The sequence below is a fragment of the Lissotriton vulgaris genome, chromosome 3_1 (assembly GCF_964263255.1).
Source record: "Lissotriton vulgaris chromosome 3_1, aLisVul1.2, whole genome shotgun sequence".
Classification (NCBI taxonomy): domain Eukaryota; kingdom Metazoa; phylum Chordata; class Amphibia; order Caudata; family Salamandridae; genus Lissotriton; species Lissotriton vulgaris.
Genome location: NC_141689.1, coordinates 631185572 through 631206941, shown reverse-complemented (window position 1 = coordinate 631206941; position 21370 = coordinate 631185572). Strand labels below are relative to the sequence as shown.

The following is a 21370-nucleotide window of genomic DNA, read 5'->3' as shown; positions in this document are numbered from 1 at the left end:
GGGTGCCCCTTTTGCCCTGATCACAAGGAAAATATCGGACATGTGTTGTTTGCCTGCCCTGAATATAACGCCCCCAGGCGATCATGGCTAAAACCGATTTGCGCTCAGTTGGGCTTAAAATCTGCCAATGAGGCTGTTAGGATCTTAAGAACTGATACCTCCCAGCCTGTTGTTATAGCCATGTCGAAATTTCTTCACTGGATGTGGATAATTCGGGCTCGTTAAACAAGCCTGGAATAATCCTAGGGCTAGTTATTTTACGCTGCTATATTCCATTAAGTAACTGATATATTTTGCATTGATGAATTTCGTTTTTATAACTGTTTTTAATCTTTTATATTTAAAAACTATGTAAATAAGGATGAGTTATGTTGATATATTCTTTTAGATTATACTGAAATGACTTATTGTGGATCATGTATTCTTGTGGGGTGTGGGGGGTAAAAAAAACAACTTTTCTAAATGTAAATGTCTTTTTATGATTGAAAAATATCGAATAAAGACTATTTTGAATTGAATGAGACAAATGTCATGTAAAAAAAATAATAATAATAATAATAAAAGTAACTTAAAAAAATTACTTAGATGTAATGTACATTAAAACAATATAATAAATAACTTTAATTTAAAAAACTTAAGACATACATATATACAATGTAATAGATACATGTATATTTACTTTAAAACAATAAATGAATAACTTTAATTTTCTTTAAAAATATATAAAAATTAACTATTAAATATATATATATACACCTATAACACAAAATCTAATAATAAAAACATTATATTATAAAATAAATTGTTAAAATATTTATACATCGGGGGGAGTAGCTACGCGGGCATCCAAGATGGTCGCGTGAGCAGAGAGCCGGAAGAAGTATCACCAATTGAGGGTGGGGACTTTACCATTAAATGCCTTAACTGAAAAATGGTATAAGAACCAAACCTCGGGGTGCCCCTTTTGCCCTGATCACAAGGAAAATATCGGACATGTGTTGTTTGCCTGCCCTGAATATAACGACCCCAGGCGATCATGGCTAAAACCGATTTGCGCTCATTTGGGCTTAAAATCTGCCAATGAGGCTGTTAGGATCTTAAGAACTGATACCTCCCAGCCTGTTGTTATAGCCATGTCGAAATTTCTTCACTGGATGTGGATAATTCGGGCTCGTAAAACAAGCCTGGAATATTCCTAGGGCTAGTTATTTTACGCTGCTATATTCCATTAAGTAACTGATATATTTTGCATTGATGAATTTCGTTTTTATAACTGTTTTTAATCTTTTATATTTAAAAACTATGTAAATAAGGATGTTATGTTGAAATATTCTTTTAGATTATACTGAAATGACTTATTGTGGATCTTGTATTCTTGTGGGGTGTGGGGGGTAAAAAAAACAACTTTTTAAAATGTAAATGTCTTTTTATGATTGAAAAATATCGAATAAAGACTATTTTGAATTGAATGAGACAAATGTCATGTAAAAAAAAATAATAAAAGTAACTTAAAAAAATTACTTAGATGTAATGTACATTAAAACAATATAATAAATAACTTTAATTTAAAAAACTTAAGACATACATATATACAATGTAATAGATACATGTGTATTTACTTTAAAACAATAAATGAATAACTAATTTTCTTTAAAAATATATAAAAATTAACTATTAAATATATATATACACCTATAACACAAAATCTAATAATAAAAACATTATATTATAAAATAAATTGTTAAAATATTTATACATCGGGGGGAGGAGCTGCGCGGGCATCCAAGATGGTCGCTTGAGCAGAGAGCTCCCGGGACCCGCGCCGCCCTCATCGATCTATCCTTTTGAAATCCTGATTATTTTGATGGGCTTTTGAAGTACTACTCTTGCTGATGCTGCTGCACTTTTCAGGGCTGGGATCGGACTCTGGGAACCATCTCTACGTCGTCCTACGTTTTCTGGCCTAGCCCCGGACGGGACCGGGGTCTCTGCTGCTCTGGATGGCCGAGATGTAATTCAACAACAACGGTCGCCTGGCATCTGCGCGACCGGTGACGTTGTCATTTTCACTTTCGGTTTCCTTCTACCTCCGAGCGGACTATCTAGGAAGCAATCCGCATTCCTGGCTCCGGTAGTCTAACCAGCTGTGCTCTCTGACTATAGCTCTGGACCGGCAGGATGCGACTCTTCATCTAATTCCTGCTTTGGGGACCAGCGGATCGCTGCCATTTTCACCAGATCCAGGAAGACCCTTCGGGGTGCCTATTCCAATATGGCGACTAAACCCGAGACGGAGAAACGCAGGACGAAGGTGACTACCCGTGGGGGATCGGTCCGATCCAACGTAATGGACCGCTACACTCAACCAAAAGGCTCCCCCAATGCTGCCGGCCGTAGTCTTGAAGACCCGAGGACGGACCTGGTAGCTACATCGGAGGTGTCCCTTCAAGATCTCATGGCCGCCATTGCTGGGATCAAGACGGATATGGGACAACAGTATGAGGCCATCGTATCCAAGATTGACACGGTGGCGGTGGATGTTACCCTTATTAGAGCTGACTTGGCTAAGACCAAGAGAGGGTCAAAGCCTTGGACCTCAAAGCCACCAGTCTGGTCACTGACATGGCGGAAGCACAATCGGAGATTGGTAATTTGCGGGCATCGCACGATCTACTGGCCAGACACATGGAGGAGTATGATAACAGGGCCCGACGGAACAACATTCGCCTCGTCGGGGTGCCGGAGGACAGTGGTGCTGTTTCTATCAATCTCTTGGTCGAAGAATTAATTGTGACCAAACTTGCTCCCGCAGGCCTCAGTAAGTTCTTTGCAGTCGAGCGTGCGTACCGCTTCCCGGGTGGACAGACCAAGCCGGGGGCTCCCCCGAGGCCTATCATTGCTAGGCTATTCCACTTTCGGGACCGGGACGCCATCCTTCAGGCCTCTTGTAGACATGGCCCGCTGAAATTTGAGAACAGCTCCATTTCCATCTACCCTGACTTTACTCCTCAAGTGCAGCGGCAACGATCGGGATTCCTGGGTGTGAAACGTCGATTGCGGGACTTGGGTCTTAAGTACGCGATGCTGTTCCCAGCTCGCCTTCGCATCGAGTATAGAGAACGTACTTTCTTTTTTGATCAACCGGACAGTGTTGGCGATTGGTTGGACTCGTTGCCCAAGGAGGACACCGAGAGCGGAGGCCCCGGAGGTGCGGACGGAGGTGCATCGGCACAGGAGTGACATTTTGGTTCCTGAGGTTCAATCCTGGGTCGTATTATCTGCAGAGTATTGTCTATATGCTTTCACTGTTAGGCCCGGGGGTGGGGAGGGGTGGGAATGTCTCTCCCTTCCTCCTCAGGGGTTCTTTGTGTAGAGTTTGATGAAGGGGCGACAGGCACACTGCAGTTTGGGGTGGCTTCTAAGTCAGCAGGGATGCAGGGTGGGGGGTGTTGTAACGGGTTCTTGGTTGGGGGTGGGGGGAGGGTTCTGGTTGTTCTTTGTGTTTTGTATATGGTTTCTCACATGGTACTTTTTCATTTGCTTGTATCCTTAGTTCTGGGGTTCCGAGGGAGGGTGGTTTGGGGGCTCTATGGGGATGGGGGGGGGGTGATATGAAAGGGCTGTCTTGGAACGTTAATGGTCTGGGAGACAGGATTAAGCGTGGTATTGTGCTTCAATTTATTAGACACCATTCTCCTGACGTAGTTTTGCTGCAAGAGACCCACTTGATAGGGAACGCTTGTAAAGCCCTAGATCGCCGAGGTTACCGACTGGTGGCACATGCGGGTTTCACCTCCGGTTCCCGGGGGGTCGGCATAATGGTAAAATCCTCCCTGCCCCTTGAGATAGACGAAGTCACACTTGACGATCGGGGCCGATATGCTGCTGTTTCGGGGAGGTGGGAGGGAATGCTGATTGTAATTGTTGCTGTTTATGTTCCTCCGGGACTCCAGGCTACTACATATGCTGATCTTGGTAGGACCCTCCTAAGGCTTCCTGACGGTGTCCTTATAATGGGTGGGGACTTTAATTCGGTGGTTTCGGGCAAATGTGATCGGCTACCCCCCAGGGTTTTGCCATCATCCTAATTGTGGCTGACTGAGTTGATCGAGACTTTTGGGTTAGTGGATGTCTGGCGGATGTTGCACCCTACACAAACCCAGTACACTTTTCACTCGGGTGCCCACGGCAGCCTCTCGAGGATTGATTATTTTTTTATGTTAACTGCTAATACCTCCTTGGTGCGTGGGGTCCGACATCTTCCCAGGGGTATCTCTGACCATTCCCCCCTGTTACTTGAGGCTTCGGTGTGAGACTTCTCTGGAGGTAGGGTCCCCCCTCTTCATCCCTGGCATTTTAGGAATCCTCAGCTTCGTTCAGACTTGGTTAAGTCTATTGATTGTTACTTTGACGAGAATGAGGGATCCGTCTCCTCCCCTACTATCTTGTGGGAGGCTTTTAAGTCCGTCATACGGGGTTCCGCGTTGTCCTTTATTGCTGCTGATAAGAAGGCCAGGAGAGAAAATGTGTTAGCTCTTGAGGCAGAAATTACTTCGCTTGAAAGTGACTTGGGTGGTGACGATACCCCTGCAATTTTGCACTCCTTAGCGTTAAAACAGGCAGATTATAGGGCCCTGGTGACTGACGCTGCTAAAGTGATGCGTATGAATCAGCTGGGCCGGCTCTATGATGTGGGCGATAAGGCTAGTAAGTTGTTGGCGTGGTTGGATAAATCTGAGCGACTGAACCGTGTGGTGCCTGTGATAACCCGTGAGACTGGAGTATGTGTGACTGATCCGGGGGAGATTGTCGAATGTTTTGTGGACCATTTTCAAACAGTGTACCGGTCTGTGAGTGATCGAGACGAGGCTGACTCCCGCTTGCTTTTGCGTGACATCGCGCTTCCTTGCGTGTCAGAGGAAGACAGCTCCGCTTTAGATGCGCCTATTACGGTGGATGAGATTGCCACTGCCATTCGGTCCTTGCGATCGGGTAAAGCTATGGGGCCTAACGGTTTACCTATCGAGCTATACAAACTGCGTCCGGACAAAATGGCGACCCATCTGAACACTATGTTTGTTGATGCTTTTGAGGCGGGCAGCCTCCCTCCCGACCAGCGTTTGGCCACTATAGTAGTCATTTACAAGGACGGCAAGCCTCGTGATCGGTGCACCTCTTATCGCCCTATCTCGTTGCTTAACGCCGAGCCTAAGATCCTGGCCAAGGTCCTTGCTAATCGCTTACTGACAGTTATCTGTGACTTGATCCATCCGGATCAGTCCGGTTTCATTCCTCATTGGAATACGGCGCTCAATCTCCGTAGACTCCACAGCGTTCTCGCGAGAGCTGGGACCCTCACTGAACCCGCTGTCGTGGCCTCCCTGGATGCCACGATGGCTTTTGATACCATTGAGTGGCCATATTTGTGGGCGGCCCTTTCGAAGTTTGGTTTTGGCCCTAACTTTATCGCGTGGGTGCGGCTCCTGTATGAACAACTGTTGGCCCAAGTCGTAGTTAACGGCAGAGTTTCTGGACCGTTCGCATTGGGGCGTGGCACCCGACAGGGATGCCCGCTTTCTCCACTTCTCTTTGCTTTGGCATTGGAACCACTGGCGGCATGGCTTCGATGGGAGCCCTCGATTAAGGGGATCCGGTGGGCACCGGACCTGGAGGATCGCGTCTCTCTGTACGCAGACAATATTCTGCTCTATTTTACCTTGCCTCAGAAATCCCTCAACGTGCCCTTTGATGTTCTCACCTCTTTTGGGAAGAACTCGGGGCTCGTTATTAACTGGAACAAATCGTGTGTGTATGTTATAGCGGGAGAGCTGCCTCCGCTACCTCGTAGATTCCCGATCCAGGTGGCGGAGACTGGGTTCAAATATTTGGGGATTTTCATTTCCATGGATTCCTCAGTGCGGTATGACCGTAACCTCTATGCTCCTCTTCGTCGCCTCAAACAGGATGTGCGGAGGTGGCGTGGCTTGCCTCTGTCCCCATTGGGACGCGCAGCACTTTTTAAAATGATGTTTCTTCCTAGATTTTTGTATGCCTTGCAGAATTTTTTTGATCCTGTTCCCTCCCGTTACTTTCGCGATGTTGAAGGTCTTCAGAGGCAGTTAATTTGGGACGGACGAGCTCGCATCTCCTTATCTAAGCTCACGCTCCCGTGGTACGATGGTGGCATAGCCCTTCCGGACATCAGGCGTTACTACTGGGCCTCACAGCTCAGTGCGATTAACCACGTGACGTACTCCCCGGGGCCCACTCCCGCCTTCGCTATGGATAAAGTCCTGTTGCCGGGCGGCAACTTTAATAGGGCCTTATATTCGAATGCACCACTCCGCCTTCTGACTGGACCTACGAAATGCGCCGTGCGTGCATGGAAAGATGCGACTGTGGCCACAGGTTGGAGTGATAGATTGACGCGAATGACTCCGCTATATGACTCAGAGCGGTTAAGTGGTCTGTGGCGTACGAAAGGGTTTGACAGATGGGAGATGATCGGTATTAGCAAGGTGGAGGATCTTTGGGCCAGAGGCACAATTAAGTCCTTCGAGGCCCTGAAGGTGGAGTATCAACTGGATGACAGGGAATATTTTCGTTATCTTCAGGTGCGTCACGCCTTGCTCTCTGTTTTCCCCCCTGGGACGGATATCCCCCAATCATCCCCGCTCGAGGATCGGATTCTGGACGGCCATGTGCCGGACAGTACGATTTCTCTAATTTACAAAAAACTTATTAATAGGGCTGATCTTCTGGTGAAGCTTAGGACCTCTTGGACGGCAGATGGCCTCGAACTGGATGACAAGGACTGGCAAATGGCGATTTCCTCCCCCAGGGAGGTGGCTATTCCGGCCCGCCTTCGCTTTGTGCAGTTAAAGATCCTCCACCGAGTTTACATGACTGGTACGCGTCTGGTTCGGATGGGGTTCTCGGCTGATGGGATGTGTAAGCGTGGCTGTGGTATGGATGGCACCTTTATTCACATTCTATGGGAATGTCCGGTGATCGCCGCTTTCTGATCCAGAGTGCATGATGTGATGGGGCGAGTCACCGGGGTCTCCCTCCTCCCTGAGGCGAGGCGCTGCCTGCTTAATGTATGGGAGCCTACGGATTGTACGGCTGCTCAGACCTTTTGGATCACTCTGGGCAACATGGTTGCCAAGAGGGATATAGTGCAACTCTGGGGCTCCCACAGACCACCTGGGATAAGTGCTTGGAAAGAAAATATGGACTGGTGCATGTTTCGGGAGAAGACGGTATATGAGGCTCGGGGCCGGCCCAAGAAATGGGGTAGAATTTGGTCACAATGGAATGAATACCGTGGAGACATTTGTACCCCACCACTTGATTTTACTGCTAACATTCCCTCGTCCCCGTAATTGACGTTCCTATAGACTGACTACTACGCCTTTTCAATAATCCTCTTCACCGTCTCCCCGCCCCCCAGAAAGTTGCCTTTATTCTTTTAGATTGATTTCCCCCTCCCCCCTCCCGTGCCCTAGACACTGTTCCTACCATGTGAGTGTTTGTGTTGTTTGTTTCACTTTCATCAAAATTATAAAATGAAACCTACGTGATCCTTCCTATGATGTTTGATGCCACTGCACCGTAGTGATGTTATTTCTGTCTTTTTACGCAGCGCAATGTGGTCTGATATACTGTCGATTGTCATAGCGGCCGGCCCGATTGGGTTGTAGGCAGACGCTGTGTACTGTGCATACGATAATAAAGGTTTTTAAAAAATATATATATATATATTTATACATCTTTAAACTTACATTTTGCACTCCATTGAGTGCAACAGTAGGAACATTTTTGTATATACATAGGGGTAAAAATTACTATTCCCACTCCAGAGAGTGCAACAGAAGGGAAAATGTTGGATACCGAAGGGTAAAAATTACTATTCCCACTCCAGAGAGTGCAACAGTAGGGAACGTTTTGGATAGCTGAGGGGTTCAAATTACTATTCCCACTCCAGAGAGTGCAACATTAGGGAAAGTGTTAGACAGCGCAGGGGTAAATATTACTAGTCCCACTCCAGAGAGTGCAACAGTAGGGGAAGTGTTGGATAGCCTAGGGGTAAAAATTACTATTCCCACTCAAGTGAGTGCAACAGTTGAGAAAGTGTTGGATAGCGGAGGAGTAACAGTTACTATTCCCACTCCAGTGAGTGCAACAGTAGGGGAAGTGTTGGATAGCGGAGGTGGGAAAAATTACTTTTTCCACTCCAGTGAGTGCAACAGTAGGGAAAGTGTTGGATAGCGAAGGGGTAAAAATTACTATTCCCACTCCTGTGAGTGCAACAGTAGGGAAAGTGTGGGATAGCGTAAGGGAAAAAGTTAGTATTCCGACTCCAGTGAGTGCAACAGTAGGGAAAGTATTGGATAGTGAAAGCGTTCAAATTACTTTTCCCACTCCAGAGAGTGCAACAGTAGGGAAAATGTTGGATAGCAAAGGGTAAAAATTACTATTCCGACTTCAGAGAGTGCAACAGTAGGGAAAATTTTGGATAGCAGAGGGTTAAAATTAATATTTCCCCAACAATAAATTCAAAAGAAAAAAGAAACAAAATATCAACTACAATACAAAAATTGTCAATAACACAAAAATATATTTTGTACAAAATATAGAAACTTATTATGTTAAAAAATTCAAAAAATAACTAACATTCATTTCTAAACATTAAAATAAAATTTTACAAATAAATAGCTATATTTAATATAAACTAATTATAAACAGAAACATTAATTATTACACAAAAACAATACTTTTTATTTCCAACCCTATAACACCACACATTTCACAACACACATCTAAATTTCTTTAAAAATGTACCTCCATGAATAATATAATTAATTATCAAATAAACAATTCTTATTAATTAAAAATAAATTTAAAACATATAAAAATTAATGTACTCACCAAACATTACCCCTATACATTCAAAATCCCCACACAAAATGAAAGTAACAAATTACCATAAAATGTTATCAATTAATAAATCAGTAATAATTAGCAAATATTTATTCAGTAATAAAACTTTAATAATTTCCACCCTTTACCCCAACAAACACCATAAAACACGCATAAAAATAATTACATAATTTCCATAACTAAGTTAACATTAAAATATTATCTATTAACAACTTATTAATTAATTGAAATTAATTTAATTCCCACCCTTTACCACTATAAACCCCACAACTGACATCTCTAATTAATTACACAATTTCCATATTTCATTTTTAATTAATTAATTACCATTAATCAACAATAAAGCAAACATTTATTTTAAATAAATTACTTCACACCCTATTCCCCTACAAACCACTCCTAAATAATTGGCACAATTAATCTAATTACGAATGAATTAATACATTTTAATTATCAAAAAAATAATAATTACTTATTAATAATCATATTACCACAAACGACGCTATAAAATAGAAATCAAATCAAATAAATACTAATAAAAAAAATTACTTTATTAAAATTAAATTACTTCCCACCCTATTACTCTATAAACCCACCACCCGCTCCTAACAAAATATCACAATTAACCTAATTATCAATTAGTTATTTAATAAACATGAATAACTAATGAATAATTAATGAATGGCAAATTAATTGTAAATACTAAGTAAAAATTATTAATTACTTCAAACCCACAACCCGCTCCTAAAAAAATAACACAAAAAACAAAATTATCAATTAATTTAAATTAATAACCAATTATTAATAAATAATAAACAAATATTTATAAATTCTAATAAATAAATAAATATTAATTACTTTATTATAATTAAATTACTTCCCACCGTATTTCCCTATAAACCCACAACCTGCTCCTAAAAAAATAATACAATTAACATAATTATCAATTAATTAATACAAATGAATAACCAATTAATAAGTAATTATTACAAAATTATGTATAATGTCCAGAAAAAATTGCTTTCAAAAGCAAAAACACGCACTCGGAAAGGTGCAGCAAACAAGGGGTTTATTCACGAGGTAACGCTACGCGTTTCAGCACCAGGGTGCCTTGATCACACGTTTGACCTAAACCAATCATGAACAACTTATGTACAAACAAGAATGACCATAATGTTTGGTAAACATAGTAGAAGGACACATTCAATGCATGGATCGCGTCGGCCATTATTAACTAGTCATTTCACGTTTTATATCTATTACATCATAGAATTGCAAACGAAAAAAATAACTTTCAACAAAATCGTGAATGGAGACATAACTCATTCTCATCAAGCATGTAGAATCATATAGTGCCTGTATAGCGTATGACAGTTGCCTGCAGAAGTAATTATTAACTCATGCCTCTTAAATCTCATCTTCTTTCCATAAATATCGGGGAAATAATGAGGGAAATTATAACACAAAATCCAAATTAATCATACCACTGTCCTAATGTATTGTTAGGCTAGCATGAAAAAGTGGGTGCATTGCGAGACTCAGACGTGCAAATTAATTGGAAAGTACAAATAACTTAAAGGTCATCTCTCGAGAGGCATGCAAATGCTTCACTAGTACATGAAATACATTTCTAATATATGTTAATCATCACATAATTAGGGTAGTACTATTGAACATAAGACCCAACAGTGATAGTGCATGTCATGTACGGGTCTGGTAGCCCAATGGCTAATGGCACCTTCATAGACGATTTATAAGCACCACTGAGACACCGGAATTACAAGAAAATGAGGGAGCATGCTCATCAAATGCCATTGCCAGTGAACCTGATTCAGATGCATCGAGACAATCTACCAGCACTGCCTCAGATACTGAACAAGTTGTTAAAAAAACGGCGACTTTTTTAGAAGAATTCAGGGTCCTGCGGACCAGACGGAAAAAGGAGGCGGAATCACAACAGCAACAACAGTCCTTCCAAAAAACACCAACACGTGGGAGACCAAGAGGACAAGCAAGAGGCAGAGCAGATCACAGAAGAGAAGACTCAAGCTCCAGCAGAGAAAACGGAAAGAGCTCAAAGCCAGTGGGAACCAAAAGGGGCGGCTACAGAAGAAGACGCTAACCATGGATGACGCAATGGTAAATAAAACTATCATAAACTTATCTTCTAAAATTAATTTGCACGTCTGAGTCTCGCAATGCACCCACTTTTTCATGCTAGCCTAACAATACATTAGGACAGTGGTATGATTAATTTGGATTTTGTGTTATAATTTCCCTCATTATTTCCCCGATATTTATGGAAAGAAGATGAGATTTAAGAGGCATGAGTTAATAATTACTTCTGCAGGCAACTGTCATACGCTATACAGGCACTATATGATTCTACATGCTTGATGAGAATGAGTTATGTCTCCATTCACGATTTTGTTGAAAGTTATTTTTTTCGTTTGCAATTCTATGATGTAATAGATATAAAACGTGAAATGACTAGTTAATAATGGCCGACGCGATCCATGCATTGAATGTGTCCTTCTACTATGTTTACCAAACATTATGGTCATTCTTGTTTGTACATAAGTTGTTCATGATTGGTTTAGGTCAAACGTGTGATCAAGGCACCCTTGTGCTGAAACGCGTAGCGTTACCTCGTGAATAAACCCCTTGTTTGCTGCACCTTTCCGAGTGCGTGTTTTTGCTTTTGAAAGCAATTTTTTCTGGACATGGTCAATACTCGGCGATGGGATTAGCCGAGCGCAACACGCCACCTGACTAAGGGATATGGATCCCGGTAACTAATCCTCTGCTCAAAGTAAAATTATGTATAAATACTAATAAATAACCATTATTAATTACCTTATTATAATTAAATTACTTCCCATCCTATTCCCCTATAAACCCGCAACCCGCTACAGAACTATAAAAAGCCAAATTTAATTAACATAAAATTAATCACTTCCAAAAATGTAACACATACATTTAAAAAAGGCAATACTTATACAAAAAAATTAGATCACATATGTTAGACCTGGTATCATTGACATGAGTCTCCCTTCCATTTTTACTGATTGCCTCCTCTGATTTTGATCTGTTTGCTGGTTTTAGATGTTTTGGGCACTTTGCCACTGCTATTCAGTGCCACAGTGTAATAATTAATTATTAATAATCATATTACCACAAACAACGCTATAAAATAGAAATCAAATAAATACTAATATAAAAAATACTTTATTAAAATTAAATTACTTCCCAACCTATTCCTCTATAAACCCACAACAAGCTCCTAACAAAATATCGCAATAAACATAATTATTAATTAATTAATTAATAAACATGAATAACCAATGAATAATTAATGAATTGCAAATTAATTATAAATACTAAGTAAAAATTATTAATTACTTTAAACCCACAACCCGCTCCTAAAAAATGAACACAAATAACTTTATTATCAATTAATTAAAAGTAATAACCAATTAATAATAAATAATAAACAAATATTTATAAATACTAATAAATAAATAAATATTAATTACTTTATTATAATTAAATTACTTCCCACCCTATTTCCCTATAAACCCACAACCTGCTCCTAAAAAAATAACACAATTAATATAATTATCAAATAATTAATACAAATGAATAACCAATTAATAAGTAATTATTACAAAATTATGTATAAATACTAATAAATAACCATTATTAATTACCTTATTATAATTAAATTCCTTCCCACCCTATTCCCCTATAAACCCACAACCAGCTACATAACTATAAAATTCTAAATTTAATTAACATAAAATTAATCACTTCCAAAAATTTAACACATACATTTAAAAAAAGCAATACTAATACAAAAAAATTAGATCACGTATGTTAGACCTGGTATCATTGACGTGAGTCTCCCTTCCATTTTTACTGATTGCCTCCTCTTTTTTTGATCTGTTTGCTGGTTTTAGATGTTTTTGGGCACTGTGCCACTGCTATTCAGTGCCACAGTGCAAGGGCTCCCTGTGTTAAATTGTTGTACTAGTTAGTGACTCCATGATTGGGTTATTTGATTTACTTGTCAGACCCTAGTACAGTGCACCACGTGTGCCCAGGGCTTGTAAATAAAATGCTGCTGGTGGGCTTGCAGCATTAGTTGTGCCACCCACAGAAGCAGCTTGTAAAGTGTGTCTCTGGCATGCCATTGCAGAGCCTGTGTGCATTCTAGTACTGTCATGTTGACTGGGCAAGTGCAGCCACATACCAGTCCCTAAATCTTCCCTTATCTTCATATCAGACACCCCTAAGGTAGCCCAAGGGCTGGGTAGGGCATGCCCTGATGTGTGTGGCATGTCCTAATAGTGAATTACAGCCATTTAAATGTTTCCCTATTGCAAGTCTACCTGCTCCCCATAGGCCAGAATGTGCAGTTTGATTATAACATCTTATAATCCTAACTGACTCAGGGAACATGGTAGGAATGTGAATTTAGTATGCCTGAACTCAAAATGATAAAATGCATATTTTAGTGAAGTTAGTTTTACCATTCTGTGTTTGAAAGTACCATTTTTAGAAAGTAGGCATTTTCTTGCCTAACTATCCAAGCCTGCCTCTGCTAGGTTGTGTATTCCTTGTCTGTAGTTTGAGTGACAGGGACTGGGGGATTCCAGGAGACAGGGTGAGTCAACACAAGACTGAACAGAGAGATCTGCATGTAGGTGGGTGGGAGGAGTTGCACCTGTGACCTGAATAGGGCTGTGCCTTCCCTCCACAATGCTGGCTCCACCTCCTGTGGTGTGTCCAATGTCCCTGGCCTACACTGTGAAAGGAAAGAATGCGTCTTGTCAACAAAGTGCTCCAGGACTGACCAGAACCGGTTTGGACTAGGCAGCAGCCTCTCTGCCTTCAGAGAACAAAGAAAATTTGAGTATAAATATGGGGACCCAGACCCCTCTTGTTCACTTCTGGGAACAAGACGAATCTTTTGCCAAGGAGGAGAACCAAGGAAGCTACAGGAGTTTGGACAACCCCTCTGCCAGTGTGCTGTTTGCTGTGTTGGCCTGCAGTGGTCTCTTCATTGCCAAGGAAAGGAGAAGGAACTTTTAAAGAACTTTCATCATCTTGCAGAATATTACTCCAAGGGCTTGATTTGAGCTTGCCTCCTGACCGAAGTCCCAGGGATACCAGACTTCACCCCCTTCTGTTTGCCTGCATCTGGAATTTGCTGTTCTAGTACTACAGAAGGAATCTGCAATACCGACTCCTGTACTTGATGCCGTAATCTGCAACAAAGTCGTGAGTGCTGCTCCGACTTGCAACGTAGACCCGACGCCGGCCGCCGTGCCACATCGACGCCAGCGAACTACATCGTAAGCCTGCCATAGCTGGGAGCGCTGCTCCGACTTGCGACGCCGGCTCAACGCCAGCTGCTGGTCTGCATCGACTCCGAAGCGGACATCATTGTGGAGCTGATCATCAACGTGGGTGGTCAAGAATCCATCGATATCGTGACATTCTCACATCGTATGGAACCGTGGTTTCAGCGCCATCGTGCTGTCACCTCCTCTCCGGTCAGGAACCGACGCTTCCCCTGCCTACGCAAGCTTCCAGGTCCCGACGCATCATCTCCCCCGAAGCAAGGAACCGACACCGCAATGCGCCAATGACGCCGCATCTCCCTGATGCCGTGAGCTGTCTTTGTTTTCGCTTTTCCATGGTACTGTTCTTCATGGGTCTGCTTTGACTCCGGGCCCGATGCATCGCACCTCGCGGTCGGCGCTGTACTTTGGGATTTCTTTGACCATGACGTTGTGATAACTCCAGTTGGGGTTATCTGGGTCTAAAGACTATTTTTAAGTGGATAATCTATTTTTGAACTATTTCTACCATCTTGAAGAATTCTTATTGATCACAGTATTGTGGATTTTGCCATTTATCGTCTTGTGATAAGCCTATATAAAGAATACTAATTTTTATAAAACCTGTGTGATGTCCATCTGTAGTGTTTTCACTGTATTACTGTATGTGTACACAAATGCTTAACACACTGCCTCTGAGATAAGCCTGTCTTCTTGTGCCAAGCTACCAAGAGGGTGAGCAGGGGTTATCCAGTAGGTTAAACCCCTTTCCCTGACTGAGAAGCAAGGGTCCCTGCTTGGTCAAAGCTGTATACCATTGCCAACTAGAGACCCCCAGTTCTAACAACATACTTTTAAAAAACATACTAAAATACATCACACTAATAAAAATCGATGTAATAAACAATGATATTTTTACAAACAATATTACTGACGTCGATATTAAAAAAATCAATATTTCTTACGTTAATGTCGATATTCTGGACCATCATATTCTTGCAGTCGATATTCTTGTAGCAATCACAACTCGATATTCTGTCTGTGCACCGGCATTAATATGTGAGTAAACTCCATCACAAGTGAGGAAATACATTTAAGAGAATAAAAGAAAAGCAACGAATTGTCCCAAAAAAATAACAGAACTGGATACAGTAGTTAGTATGTAAAACGTATGTGGGAGGGTAAGAGAGAATCAAAATGGGTGTAATAACAAGTAATGCCTCGGGCAGGAGTTAGAAAATTGCAGATTCTGGCTACGATTGAGCAGTAGTGATTTCTTTTCATTAATGCTGGGGATTCCAGTAAAAGCGTTTCAGCTTTGCATAGAGATATGTTTAATATTTTAGACCAGAAAAGAGAAATGAACAAGTGCAATATCCTATGCGTTATAATTCCTGTTGTGAAGATTGATTTAACTTCAATAGAAAGCCATTGAAGCATTTGTAGAATGGGGCGAGGGCATCTTCGCAGTGACTTAACAAGCCATAGAATACCAAGGTGCCTTCAGTGGCACGAGTTCTTCTTTAGGTGGAGCAAGTAAAAGGGACTGTCCGAGTCAAGACTTGACAGAACAAGGGATTGTGCTATGGCCTCTATGACCTATGCTCAGCTAAACTCTAATTCATCGTAGTAATATCCAATGTTTTATTTAAATTGGAGTCTTTTTGTCAAAAGTAACAACTAGGGATTTTGAGTTATTAATGTTCACTGGATACAACCAATCAAAGAATGCCTAGGAATATTGGAGTAAGTAGAATAAATTAGGAGAAACAACATTTTTAATGGGCTCAGTTCAAAATGGTAGGTTGATATAAGCAGAAAGCAAAAAAATCCACATTATTCGTGAAAAACTTGAGATAGATGCTAATTACTACACCTGATTAATACCAAAGTCCTTTGAGTCAGATTTTATCGCATGCAATATTTATTGCATCCAATAGTGGCCAAAGAGGGTCTAAGAGTGGAATGCCTGACAATAGCCAAAGCAGCAGATAAGCAAGGTGAACAAGTATTCATTTGTCAAGAATCTTGAACCAGGGTGGCGTTGGTACTACAATCAGGTATGAAACCCAACTGAAAATAATCTAAATGTTCATTGTCATAGATATGTTATGGGTCAACACAACTTCCAATGTCCTTTGCAAAGAAAGGAAGCCGTGAAAGTTCTTAAGAACTCAAACATCAGTTGGAGTTACTTGAGCAGGGAAGAGACAAGATCAAGAGATAAATTCAGTAGATGAGGCTAATAGGGTAGATGCTGGTAACTCAGGTGTTTAGCACTGTCTAGAAATTTGATATTGGATGGAACTGGGCATGTGAAGAGTTCAAGAGTATCATTTTAGGTACAGTATTCAATAAATCAGAATTCGAATTTCTTTGAACTGAAGATGCGTATCCATAGATTTCTGTTAAACACTGAGAGGTATTTCAGAAAATTAGGAAGATTAATAAAATTGAGCAAATTTGATTTAAATTTCTCATCCAAGAGTTTTGCAAGTTCTTCACATCTAGCACTAGGATCTTATACTGGGAAAGAAGAATGGGCATTATTGTCTAATTTTAAAACATTTAAGAGCTACCTTGGTTGATATTAAGCTTTATAGCCAGAATGCGTGCTACACTATTACATTCTGAGAAAAAGAAAACAGTGATCATTAAAATGATGGTTTTAATCTCAACCACCTGTAATTGTTATGAGCCTCTTTCCAGGCCATCATTATTGTGCATAGCATGCCACTACAGATGGGGACAAATCTTATGAAAATGAGGATTTATCCTGCTCCAGTAGAAAAAATTCCACCTTAAACTGCCAGGTGATTAGCCTCGTAATGGGAATGCAAGAAACCCAGACTCGTTTTGGCCTCTGGGCTCAAAGTAGTTACAGTTATTCAAGCATTCCACCAATTACATATTTTGTTTTTTGGGGGAAATTAGTACATTGTGTCCACTGATATTCAAATCCTTATTTTTGAAGCCTGTATTGATTAGTTTTGTTCAGGGGTGACCTCATGAACCAGAGCTAGATTTCTCCAGTTTTATATTCACATTCTGGAATGTAATCAGTGTGAGAACATTTCCATACTGATTTTTTATAGGATGCTTTCATTGAGTACATCTTTTTCTGATCTGTTACTTTGTGTGTCTACGGAAATCCTCAATGGCGTGTCTGCTGTATTTTGCTTACCTAGCAGATACCTAAGCTGGTTAAGCAGTTCCTGCAAACATCTCTATGAATCTCTATGAAAAGTGAAAGTCACTTACTAGAAACTGTACTTAGCCTTTCATTCTTTTGTGGTTGATGAAATATGTAGATTGAGTTGGCTCGCAATAATAACTAATGTTGCTTTGAGAACAAGTTGGTGTTTGCACTAGTTGCTGGCCCATGAGGGGCTGTACATTTACTGATCTGCATGACATGCTGGAACCGACACTTTTTATTAAAAGTTCAACTTGATCTACCATTTTTAATCCTTAAATACCTCAAATAGTGCATTTGTGTAATGCATGTGTGTAAAAACGTTCCTGCGGTGTTCTGTTTAATGCATTTCCAATTCTATATACCCACTTTTCCTTTTGTTATCACATCTTAGTTTCTGCAATCTGTTCTCAATAGCACAACTTGCCGTACTGATGGTCCAGAGGTCTAGATGTTCCCACAAAAAAATTGTTTTTTCCATTTGTGTATAATGTCCAACCCCCATTAATACATCTCGACAGCCTTAGTTCTGTTCCCACACAGGCTCAGTATATGACAGCCTTATTGCCGTCACCTGCAGGACAATAACAGTTGTTCACTATACCTTGTCAGTATGTGCCCTCGTCTTAACTACACAGAGGGTAATTAACACCCGATATTGCCTGCAAGTACAGACAATAATGTTTTATGAAATATTTTATCGCTGTCAGTAACATTTGATCTGAAATGTGTTTTCCTGTTTCGAAGAGGTAGGAAAAGTTTTCAGCATTTCATGCCTCGATTTAGTAACTTCTAACCCGGCCTTTACCTCTTCAGGCATCAACAAGTTTACAAAACAGATCCGAAGCCCATACACAATAGACAACAATGAGCTTTTGGACTTCCTATCCAGAGTCCCATCGGACGTGCAAGTGGTGAGTAGAGTTACCCTGTGTTCCGAAGCTGCTGCACTGTGTCTGAACTCCGAGAGAGTGAATGTCTCGCTGTGAAAATGGCTTATTAATTGGGCACTGCTAGTTCTCCTCATTTCAAATCTGTTTGTCTGTCGTCGAAGTGTTCAGCGTCATTGACAACAGAGCTTAACGCCTTTACAGTGGAACTCTACCATTGAAATTCAGAGAGGCTGGGAGAACAAGCGGTCTAATGTAATGGGGTGGATGGGACAGTAATTTTGGGTTGCACATCTGTCCTGTGGTACTCGAGTACCCGTTAGTCATGGTCTCTGGCCGGAACCCAATGTTTCATGAATCTCATCAAGGAAGCATTAGCATAACTTACTAGCCAATGGAGCGCACTTGAGCCATGGAAGGGGGGCACCTGCATTCTGCCCACTTAGAGCCAGAAGCAGTAGACAGCTGTCAGCACCATTCTATTCGACCACAGACTTATAATTGAATCTCTTATGGAATATGCATTTGGAGGGGTATCTTTTTGTACATGTGTATTTGATATGTTTTCTTGTATGTATTGCACAGTGTTTTGTGATGATTTTAATTAATAAGACAATACATTCACTTACTTATAAACATACAAAACGAAAGTAAATTACTGCTAATCTCAATGCAGACAACTTCTGATCACTATCCGTTTCATGTGACGTCAGAGTTGAGCATCACAAAAGTGTCTGAAGCAAAGGAGGTGCAATCCAATGTAGTCATTAGGGCAATGTGCCTAGAGGGACAGGAAGGATCCAAAATTTGTGAGCTATTTTCATTCGTTCCTGCTGGAATCTTGCCCTGCTTTGTTCTGGGATGCGTCACAGTGTGCTCTGAAAGAGCAAGCATTTTTATGTATTCGTTTCATAAAGTGCAAATTAAACACAAGTGTTAACAGGCAAAAACTGAATACACCAAAAATATAATTATCGACAAACAGTAAACATGCAATTAGAGTGGTGGCGGAGAGAAATTATAAAATTCCATTAGGAAGTCAAGGAAACTACACACTCCCCCGTACACGTTTCATGCATGCAACGTAACACAGCAAAAACCTATTCACAAAAGCATTTTTCAGTATGCTAAGTTGTATTCCTGTATTACTCTTTTACGCACTCTCACATAGCTTTGTGAATTGGACCTAAATAATAAAAAATAAAAACATATTCAGGTAACAGTCAAATACCATTAGTGCCAATAGAAGAAGTGTGCTGTCTTTGTACTTTTAACACAGAGGAATTTGGTGTTTTTAAGCTTTAAGATATGCAAAGCGCATAGAAGAGCACGCCACCTCCAGTTCCAATAAATGTTTTTACAAACTGGATTAATAGAAAAATATTCAAAAAACAAAAGACAGGCTTTACAGACACCAAAGGCTCTTCTTAAAACATCTTCAAAAGGAAATATAAAAAAGAAACAATAAAAAACAATAACATTTATGAATGAGTGAAAATGGATGGAATAAAGTGAAAAGCACAAATAAAAAGAACTACTTTCACTCTAAGCTTTTTCGTATTGTGCTACTTCTATGAAGAAAACATACCCATTGATGGGGATGAACAATATTTTGATAGGAGGATCACATGCTCACAACTTTTCTGCTTACAAAAGGCCTTATTCAGTGGAAAAAAAATGTAAATATAGGTCAGAGAGTTATATCTCCGCCTAAACATATTGTTATGGGGTTCATTCTATTAATACATATTCCCAGTAGTACCAGTGGTGGCTGACAGGGATTAGGGGCAGGGGAGAGGAGGTGAGGTGGTTAAAAATAAGAAAAAAAACATACTTTATTACCGGGTCTCTCCTGTGCCATCCCTCCGTCGTCTCTCCAGTTGGAACAGGAAAGCAGGAAGCACCCGGCTCCGAAGCTCCCCTGAGCTAATCACAACTCTGCAATGCAGCATTGTGATTGGTCTGAGTGTTAAGGATCGGATCTCAGCCAGGGAATGGGGGCCTGGCCATGTCCTCCACGCAGGCTGTAATGCAGCCTGCATGGAGTACATGCAAAGTGTGCATGAATGTTTAGCTGGACCGAGAGGGACAGCCAAGCATTCAAGGGCAGGTTGAGAGCCAAACCCCTCCTCCCCTGCCCTGCTATGTATGCAGAGCTGCCCCGCCCACTCGCCCACAGAGCTGCGCAGCAGGGAGAATAACAACGAGTTATTATCATTTTATGATTTCTTTATTTCACTGCTGGAAGCAGTAGGGCGACGCTCCTCCGCCTTAGTGGAGGCACGGCCACTGTGTAGCACACTTAGAAAGTCAAAGTAGGAGTACGTTTCCAGCTATACTACTGGGAACGGCATGTGACATGTCTTATGGGGTCCAATTCCGCCTGCGTGGAATTCTAAGTACCATGGAATTCCACGCAGAGGAAAGGGAGCCTCCTGTGCAAGTGTACATTGTTTTCTTTGCAGTGAAAAAAATTTCCACAAGGAGAAAGCTTTTCCCGTACACTCCCAGCAAATCTGGGGGTGATCCATTCCCAGTTGTGATCCAATCTGATTCCCACCCTGAAAGGGAAATTAATCCAGCAGAGGTCGGATCGAAGTTTGGGAATGCCCATAAACTTATATCGTTGTAGGCATTCCAAAATTTCCAAGGTATATCATAATTTGAAACACCCACTTCTCATCCCTCGAAGGGCTTTACTTGTTCAGATTTCTCCGCAGTAGTAAATATGTTTACACCTGGAACAAATCCCTTTGTGCATGCCTGTTATGTGTAAATGGGGTGTTTTTAACTGTAAACTTAAGTTAACAGATGAAAATACCTTTGTGAATAAGGCCCCCAAGAGATTTAAGGAGGAAGCTGAAACTTTTATGTTCAGGGTGCATCTTATGGGGGAGGTGATAACTTGCTCCATGTGAAGATGTACCATCCACAAGTGATGCAACTGGTAATTCAAAATACCTCTAAAATTCAGTTTATCCTAATATAAATATGTA

At 41.0% G+C, this 21370-nt stretch overlaps 1 protein-coding gene across 1 annotated transcript in view; it reads left to right on the top strand.

Annotated features, from left to right (window-relative positions):
- Positions 1–21370, top strand: part of MCTP1 (multiple C2 and transmembrane domain containing 1) — a 1759297-nt gene that overhangs the window by 1704918 nt on the left and 33009 nt on the right. Inside the window, exon 20 of the mRNA XM_086960921.1 lies at positions 18301–18398. Within this exon, the coding sequence (XP_086817047.1) occupies positions 18301–18398 (98 nt within the window). The remainder of the gene's footprint in view (positions 1–18300; positions 18399–21370) is intronic.